The sequence below is a fragment of the Protobothrops mucrosquamatus genome, unplaced genomic scaffold, assembly GCF_001527695.2.
Source record: "Protobothrops mucrosquamatus isolate PMUCROS unplaced genomic scaffold, P.Mucros_1.0 scaffold1589, whole genome shotgun sequence".
In the NCBI taxonomy this organism is placed as follows: Eukaryota; Metazoa; Chordata; class Lepidosauria; order Squamata; family Viperidae; genus Protobothrops; species Protobothrops mucrosquamatus.
This window is the reverse complement of record NW_015387752.1, coordinates 102,743-111,994: the sequence shown is the minus strand read 5'-3', so window position 1 is coordinate 111,994 and position 9,252 is coordinate 102,743. Positions and strand designations below refer to the sequence as shown.

Sequence of the window (9,252 nt, the reverse complement as noted above, 5' to 3'; positions counted from 1 at the left end):
GCAGATCCCAAATCCAGGTGTTCCTTACAGTGTCATTAAGATTCTGGCCCATGCCTTAAATGCTGCATCTAAATCCCAGAGGAGAAGGAAGAAGGGAGAAGAGAGATTGGGGGCTCCAAGGCTGGAGCCATGGAAGGTATGGGGTCCCAACAAGGATCCATCAAATTATAAATTCCTTTCAGGGTCTTTGGTGCTCTCTTAGCTTGGTTGTTTAAGATCATAAGCTTCTGTATAACATCTTATATTTAATGGGAGAGCATTGCATCCTCCCTTCTACAACCAAGACGTTTTGTATATTTGAAAAAATGTTCCCAGATTCCTTCTGATATTAAGCCCCTCTAAAACCACCATGGCTGTTCTTCTTAATGTCTTTCCTGATCTCCTTTGATCTCTTCCTTTCCTTCTTTGTCCCTGACTAAAGGTAATAAATTTTTGTGCAATGTCTTCTCCAAGTGTGTTTCCTACAAGAGGACCTGGAATGATTCCACTAGGTCATTAATGACATTATTGTTGAATTAATCATATGGTTATTATCAGATCATTAAAATATTACTACCACTTTATTGTAACTACATATAGAATAATGTGAGAAAAACTATAAATGAAATCTTAAAGAAAGATATAGATTGTTGGTGCCATTCATTTGTGTTATGCAAGATACAATCATGTATCAAGTCCTAGATGCTAAAACTAGTTTTTTTAAAGGAAATCAAAATAACTTTGTCCAGGTGTTATTATAATTTTTGCATCACAAAATCGTGATTTATCTGTTTCCTTTATTAATGAAAATATAGAAGAATCAATGGCCAAGGTCCAATTGTTTTTCATAACTCCTCAGTTATGATAACCTTTATCAGTAAGATTAAAAATATTTTTTACAGTTTTTAAGATAGTTGTACCTACTTAATTATTATGCCATCCAGTGTTCAATTAATTAGATCCCAATTCAGGACATCATGAAGCATTTTGTTAATTCTGTGCTGTGCACGTTATACCACTACAATTCAAATAATCTATTAAGGAAATGTAAGAATATGTGGGAATCAGTTTGGAGGATCAGAGAAAGAGATGCAGGGAAGAATCAGATAAGTTGGTGTTTTGGGGAGAGCAACTCGCAGCTACATAACAGGCAGAGAAAGAAACTCAGAAAAGGTCCTCCCTAAATTTTTTTGACTGTCAAAAGAGATGGTGAAACATTTGTACTTTCACACTTGAAAGATATTGTTAATGTAATTTTACAATAAAGTAGAATTAGTTCATCTGGTCATTTTTCCTATCTCCTTTACCTGAATGAAGATTAGCCTTGCAACTTTCTTCTTAACAAATTATTCCTTTCGGGTGATCACCCTGTTGTTTTCAAGGAGTTTATGAATACTCTAGTTATTTGGATATTTTGTTTACTTGATTGTGACCTTTGCTAGAGTGTTCTATATAATTGACAATTTTTGTCAATTACATCTTGTCAGAATACTTTTTGTCAGTATACTGTATGATTGAGAAGTACTACTGAACCTTTGTTCTTGAGTTTTGAAGACGGTGCAAACACTTGTTCTTTGAACTTACAATATTTGCAAGTAATAATAATAATAATAATAATAATAATAATAGTAATAATAATAATAATAATAATAATAATAATAATAATAATAATAATAATAATAATAATAATAATAATAATAATAATAATAATAATAAGTTGGAAGGGACCTTGCAGGTCATCTAGTCCAACCCCCTGCTCAGGCAGGAAACCCTATACCATTTCGGACAAATGGCTGTCCAGTCTCTTCTTAAAAACCTCCAGTGTTGGAACATTCACTGCTTCTGGAGGCAGGTTGTTCCACTGGTTAATTGTTCTAACTGTCAGGAAGTTTCTCCTTAGTTCTAGGTTGCTTCTCTCCTTGATTAGTTTCCACCCGTTGCTTCTTGTCCTGCCTTCTGGTGCTTTGGAGAATAGCTTGACACCCTCTTCTTTGTGGCAGCCCCTGAGATACTGGAACACTGCTATCATGTCCCCCCTAGTCCTTCTCTTCATTAAACTAGACATACCCAATTCCAGAAGCCTTTCCTTTTATGCTTTGGCCTCCAGTCCCCTTATCATCTTTGTTGCTCTTCTCTGTACTCTTTCTAGAGTCTCAACATCTTTTTTACATCGNACCAAGGCATTGTAAAGTGGTATTAACACTTCACGTGATCTTGATTCTATCCCTCTGTTAATGCAGCCTAGCACTGTGTTGGCCTTTTTGGCAGCTGCAGCACACTGCTGGCTCATATTTAGGTGATTGTCCACTAGGACTCCGAGGTCCCTCTCACAGTTATTACTATTGAGCAAGGTACCCCCTATACTATACCTGTGCATTTGGTTTTTCTTGCCTAAATGTAGTTAAACAACCATAGAAGAAAGTTTGAAATGTAAAATGAGATAACAGATAAGAAACCAGATAAGAAACTGCTTTTAAAATTCCTGGATGTTTCCATTCTAGTTGCATCCATTTTTAAAGAAGAAGGAAATGTGCAATCTTTCCCTGATGAATGTGTATGTGGATCAAAATGGAGACGTAGCAGCAGACCTGAGGATCTTTAGTAGGGTGGTTCTCCCTGAGGAGGATCCCATCAACCAGCATTTGGGGAATTTTGAAAGACAGAGACTTACAATCAACCAAGATGCTTTGTCAGAGCTAAAGTTGCGAAACAAGGTGGAGAAAATATTGATGTCTTTTCTTTTTTCCTCAAAAGACCCATTTCAAGTAGGCTACACCTAGTCAGAAAATTGGATAACCTTCACAGAGAATTGAATCTGTGGAGTAAAATATCTATAATTTTCTTAGGTAGATACAGAGGCTTCAGTTCTATTATCCCAGGTATCCTTCAGATGCTACAGTGTTGAATATTGTTGTAAGCTGATTCGGCTATATCTAATATGAGATTTGGGGTGATTGTTATTAAGGACACAAATCTGCTGGTGATGTTGTCTATTTCACCTTTTTCTAGCTTACCTAAGAGTAATTTCCTTACCATCTTCTCTCTTTAGTGGGGCTACAGTTTCCTTGACTTTTTTCTTGTTGTTAATATGTTGGAAGAAACTTTTTTATTGTCCTTGATTTCTGTTGCAAGTCTTTGTTTGTTCAGGGCCTTTGCTTTCCTGACTTATTTCATGTTCTGGCTGCCTGCTGATAATTGGCCTTGGTTATATGCCCCTCTTTCCATTTTTTGTATTTCTTCTTTTTGTCTTTTAGTTTGTTAGAGAGATCTTTGTGGAGGACCCCACTGGGTCAAACCTTTTCTCAATTTCATCTCTCCAGATTTTATTAAGTAGAAATGTACTATTTTTTTTTGCAATCTGATATGCCAGAAGAAAAAGGGAGGAACTAAATGAGGCATTTACCTGCAATTCTATCTTCTGCAAACATTTGGAAGTATTCAGATATTTCATATTTGTTCACCTGAAACCCAAAGCCTATTTTGCTAATGTTCACATCTACCTTCACATCTACCTTAAATGGATGGTGAGTTCTAATACATTTTCCCTGGTGTTTTTTTTTTTTCTTCTTAGTCTCTGCCTCAGTCCAAATGTGTGGGGAAATGCCATCCTGGATTTGTCAAGAAGGTTCGAGAAGGAGAGCCAGTTTGCTGTTACGACTGCGTTCCTTGTCCAGAGGGAACCATCTCCACTCAGGAAGGTGGATGACACAATAGGGAAAGTTCTGGATTCATAAATCCTCATCAGCTGAAATATCTAATTAGGAGGAACAATAGTGAGGAGAAGCTGGTTTGAAGGAAGAAATGAAAACCAAACAGAGGACCATCATAAAACCTTCAAGTGGATATTTCCTTTCTACCTTTTTTATCTTTCCAATTTTCTTTGTTGTTAAATAATGAGATACACACAATTATAACACCAACAAAAAGGAATATAGTTGTGGTCCTGAAAGAAAAAAAAACCTACAGTTAGGATGAAAAGGAACAGAAAGGAGAGGGGAGAAAGTATGAATATAATCTACTTAATATTCTTTGATACCAATGTTGAATTCATTCTTTCTTTAAAATTGTTGCCAAATCTAGAGATTATAGAAATATATTGCTCCATCTTCTCGATTTTACAGGGTAAAAAGACTCTGCAGATAACAGATGCAGTTCCTGTTCTTGAGTTCATTTATGAATTAATCTTCCTTAAGATGTCTTTTCAAATTTATTTACCAAATTTTTAATGTCTATTCCACACACAGTGACGCTTGGTGGCAATTAAAACAATAATTAAACATTAAAACAAAGAGATATAAATGCTAAGAGAGAAAGAGAGGAGTACATCAAGATGCTGAGTTTAAACATTTGTGGGATAAACATATCTCCTTCATCTGAATTTTCTTTTTAAAAAATGAAATAAAATATTAAATAAATAAGAAAACAAAAAACTCAAAGGGCAGACTGGATGGAGCACTAGATCTTTTTCTGCCATCAGTTTTCTTTTTCTATCTTTTTATCCCATATTCATAGGGTTGCTCTTGAAAACCAGCTGGAATTTACAAATAGTCCAGAATGCAAAGGCACACACAGTGTTGTGTTTCCATGTTTTCTTCCATAGGACTCCCCTACTGTACAGGCTCCATAGAATCCCAGTTTCTTCCCAAGTGCAATAAAAATCACCTTTCAAATCCTACATGAGACAGAGCCAGGGTATCTGCAGGGCTTCCTCTCCTTGAGGATATCTGCTTGTCCCACCAGAGCAGCTATAATTGGCATGCAAAAGGACTGTTCCCTAAAAGATTCCCACTTTATGGGTCCTCACAAGCCATCCTTTTCTGATGCAGTTCCTGCCCCATTGGACCCACAATCCAATAGGCCCCCATCCTCTTAAACCTCTGGAGACTTGCTACTTCTCCCAACCATTTGGGATAAGGTAAGGTCAGTGCAAAATAAGAATTTGGTTGATTATCTCAGAGAAGAGAGCTTGTGGCACCAGATAGTTCTTCTTTTTATTTTATTTTGTTGCTGTTCTTGTTTTTATAGTTGTACTACTGGGTTTCTTTCTTTCTTTTTTTTTGCTGGAGTATAAGTATATTGCATTCACTTAGAGTTTCCTGTCTCTCAGCATCACATCTTATCCAAAAATGTTCTTGAAATTTTAAAGTTAATAAAAGAAATATTACTTTATTTTCTCAGATACTGACAAATGCACCAAGTGCCCAGAATATCAATATCCAAGTAAGAACCGAGTCCAGTGTATCCCCAAAAGAATAACCTTCCTGTCCTATGAAGAGCATGTCAGCATCATCCTCATCTCCTTTGCTCTATTCTTGTTCCTAACCACAGGCCTTGTTTTAATCATATTCCTTAAATACCTAGAAACTCCCATTGTCAAAGCCAACAACCGGGACCTCTCCTACATCCTCCTGGTCTCACTCCTGCTTTGTTTTTTGTCCTCTTTTCTCTTCATTGGCCATCCAAGGAAAATCACCTGTTTTCTCCGACAAATAGTGTTCAGCATTGTCTTTTCAGTAGCTGTCTCTTCTGTGTTGGCCAAAACGATCACAGTAGTGCTGGCATTCCTAGCTTCAAAACCAGGGAATAAAGTGAGAAGATGGTTGGGGAAGAGCTTGGCCAACTCCATCATCCTTTCTTGTTCTGCTGTCCAAGTTCTCATCTGTGCCATGTGGCTGGGAATGTTTCCCCCATTTCCTGACTCTGATCTGCACTCCCAGCCTGGAGAGATCATCCTTCAATGCAATGAAGGCTCTGTCACCATGTTTTATGTCGTCCTTGGCTACATGGGTTTCCTTGCTGCCATTTGCTTCACGGTGGCTTTCCTGTCCAGGAAGCTGCCTGGGGCCTTCAATGAAGCCAAGCTGATCACCTTCAGCATGCTGGTCTTCTGCAGTGTCTGGGTCTCCTTCCTCCCCACCTACCTGAGCACTAAAGGAAAATACATGGTGGCTGTGCAGGTCTTCGCCATCTTGGCCTCCACTGCTGGACTTCTGGGCTGCATCTTCTTCCCCAAATGCTACATTATCATCCTGAGACCAGATCTAAACACTAAGGAACATCTAATGTCAAAAGCAGGGGAATGATTGTGAAACTGTTTCTTAGGCTCATAACTTTTAATTATGCATTATTATTGGGCTTATATGCTCCCCTTGTATTTGTTTGACAACTTATGTTTATTAAAACTGAAGTAAATAAATATGTGAAGTTTGTTAGTGAAATGAAAATTCAATAATCATCATCAAATAAATAAATAAATAAAATGTTTATCTTTTTAAACTGTTGGTAGTTCTCCTTTTCCTCAGCACAATTGTCAATCAATATTTGGCTTAAGCAACTCTTCAAGAAAAGAGACTGGGCTTTATCATGGTGTACGTTTGGCAGGTAATTTGTGAGTTCTGAATCTCATCTCTTTCATGTTTCTTTGTGAACTGGTATTTCCATTCCCCAAAGCTATGGGTTTTACTGGGGAGAAGAGAGTTAGTGAAGATGACACGGTGTTGCAACTTCAACAACTCTCACCAGTATTGGTCTCCTTCTCTTTCTCCTGAGATGCTCCTTCTCAGCAATCTTCCTTCATTTCAGCTCCAGATCAAGTCCCATCTTCTTCATGGCTTCCTCTCTCATAGCCTCCAGTTCCAGTTTCTCTGGGCTGAGGTGTTGAACAGACTTTCTAACTTCTGGTGAGGAATTTCAAGGAGCAGACATGTATTTATAGCCTGTAACTTCCTGATAGGTTTGGCATATCAGTATTCAAGTCAATCTGACTGAAGAGGATTGAAGATAAAAATCATCCTGGTCTGGTTTGGGGAGTTAGTAGATCAACCAAGCTGAGGCAGATACAAGAAGGCCATGGGTCAACTCCCGGATTGAAATGAAAATCAACTTTACTAAAGATGTTGAAAGAAAATAAGGTTTCAAAAAGGGAACACAGTTAAAAAGGATAAAAAAGCCCCAAACCCTAAGACAATTCTAGCCAAAGCAAAACAATTCAGTTTCCATCTTTCCCAGCTTACCCCCTCAACAACAACAACAACAACAACAACAACAACAACAATAATAATAATAATAATAATAATAATCCATATAATGGCTTTGCTTGATTTTCTCTTCTTCCAATAATATTCTCTTTTGCCAACCTTAAATTAATACATTTCTTATTATTTGAATAAATGACAATTAAATATAGACATTTTTCTCATGTTTCTGCAAATAATAACCACATCAATATTCTTCTTCTTCTTGTGCCCTATCCATTATCGGACATTGGCGATCATGTTGGCGATCCTGTTTTTATCAGCAGCCGCACGAAAAAGTGCTGCTGAGTTTTGTCCAAACCAGGACAATATAAAGCTTCTTTTCTAATTGATCATCTTGATTGCCTCATCATGGATCCTGTTTACAAAATTCTTATTTATATTTGTTTTTCCCACAATATTCAAAGCATTCTTACTGGTTAAGCTTTTCTCAAAATTAATTACACTTAAATATTTAAGTCTTTTTTCTCATACAAGCCATCCCAACACTTTTACATTTCTCGTATCTTAAAAAAAAGAAAGAAGAAAAAGAGGGAAAAAAACCAAAGAAAACATTTCTTTTATATAAACAATCCCAACATTTTTATATTTCTCATGTCAAAAAACAAAACACAAAAGAAAAAAATACTGTATTACTTGAGGGGTTCATCCCTCTTAAACTAATCTTCATTTATTTCCAAAATCTTGTATTTCTTTAACCATATTCAAACAGATGTTAAATTTTTAAATATTTCCTCTGGTAAATCCCACAACCTAATTTCTTAATTCTCATTTTAGCCTTTTTTTTCTTGATCAATATGTTTTGCTGAATCAAAGAATCTTCCCAAAATCTTGTAAGTGTTGTTGCAGGTACAAAAGACAAAACAGGTAAGATGTTTTTATAGAAAGGTTTTGCCCCTTCGTATTCATTGAGAATCTTTTCCTTTCTTTCTTTCCTGATTTTATTTATCCTTTTTTGTCTCTCAAGTTCTCATAGTTCTCCTGGCAAAATTCATTTTGTCAAATCTTTTTTCTTGTCCTCAAACTTTTGTGATTTTAGAGTATAGGTTGTCTTTTCCATGTCCACTATTGGCTGTTAAGTCATACTTCTTTTTATTGTTAAGATCCATCTTAAAATCTCTCTCCTCTGTTTCGTATTCAATTATCTGTTTTTTCTGCTCACTCTCTATTTTTATTTTATTTTATCAACACTGGAAGTTTTTAAGAAGAGACTGGACAGCCATTTGTCTGAAATTGTATAGGGTTTCCTGCCTGAGCAGGGGGTTGGACTAGATGACCTCCAAGGTCCATTCCAACTTTACTACTACTACTATTTGTCAGACCGTCCTGGCTTGTTTTCCCAAACAAAACGCCAGCAGACAGGAACGGCGAACCAACAACAATTTTATTCAAAGTTGTAGTAAAGTTAGCTCTGGGAGTTGCTTTCTCGCAGCGTGCTTTGTATCCCATCAGCCCCGCCCATCCCAGGCCCGTCCCAGGCCCGCCCAATACCACCCCCATAGTCAGCCAGTCCCTCCAGCGAAAACACCTGGGGATTGTCAGGCCCAGCGTCCGTGCAACCCCGCCCCATCGTCCCCGCCCCCTCAGCCCCGTTCAGCTGCTCGCCGCCCGAAAGATGGCCCCAGCGCCCGTGCAGGCCAGCGTCCGTCCAGCTACACGCCCCACGCATCGGTAGGCTGGCGCCGTCCGCCCGTCAGACTGTAGCCCGGCGCCGCCCGATGACGTCCCGACGTTGTCGTCCCGACGGCAGGGTAAACGGAGGGAGCGCCGCCGCACGGGATGTGAGGAAATGCCAGCTGGGAGCCAGAGAGGCAGGCGAGGAGACGGAGGCCTCATCCAGACTGGCGCAGCATGGAGCAGCGATTTCAGGCCTGACATTCGGCTCCCCCTACCACGGGTCCCCCTGGAACGAAGCGGCAGAGGGTTAGTGCTGCATACGGACTAGGGCGGCCTACCTGTGGGTGGCCCACTGGGCTTATGGGGGAATCGCTTATGGTACTCCTGGAGCAGTTTGGGCGCAGAAATGTCCTCCTCCCGCACCCAGGAGGCCTCAGATAGGGGATATCCTTTCCAGAGGATGAGGTAGTAGACCCCACCGCGCCGCACCCGCGAGTCAAGGAGCTCTTGGACCTCATATCGCCCAGGTGACACCTCGCCGGGGGCCCGGTAACCGGGTGCCTTCGGTGTGGGCTTCAACAAGCTGGCGTGGAACACTGGGTGTATCCTACCTAGAAGCTTC

At 39.1% G+C, this 9,252-nt stretch overlaps 1 protein-coding gene across 1 annotated transcript; it reads left to right on the top strand.

Annotated features, from left to right (window-relative positions):
• The first annotated feature begins 3,496 nt into the window (after positions 1-3,496).
• LOC107293334 (vomeronasal type-2 receptor 26-like) lies at positions 3,497-6,371 on the top strand. Its single transcript, XM_029285381.1, has 4 exons — positions 3,497-3,503; positions 5,158-5,199; positions 5,308-5,861; positions 6,282-6,371. The coding sequence occupies exons 1-4, from the start codon at positions 3,497-3,499 to the stop codon at positions 6,369-6,371; spliced, it is 693 nt and encodes a 230-aa protein (XP_029141214.1).
• Positions 6,372-9,252: the final 2,881 nt, after the last annotated feature.

Bases quoted from the DNA above. Each gene is read 5' to 3' on its own strand.
- LOC107293334 (XM_029285381.1), top strand. The intron at 5,200-5,307 runs GTAAGAACCGAG...TCCTAACCACAG, and splicing joins CCCAGAATATCAATATCCAA to GCCTTGTTTTAATCATATTC. The intron at 5,862-6,281 runs GTCTTCTGCAGT...CCTTTTCCTCAG, and splicing joins TGATCACCTTCAGCATGCTG to CACAATTGTCAATCAATATT.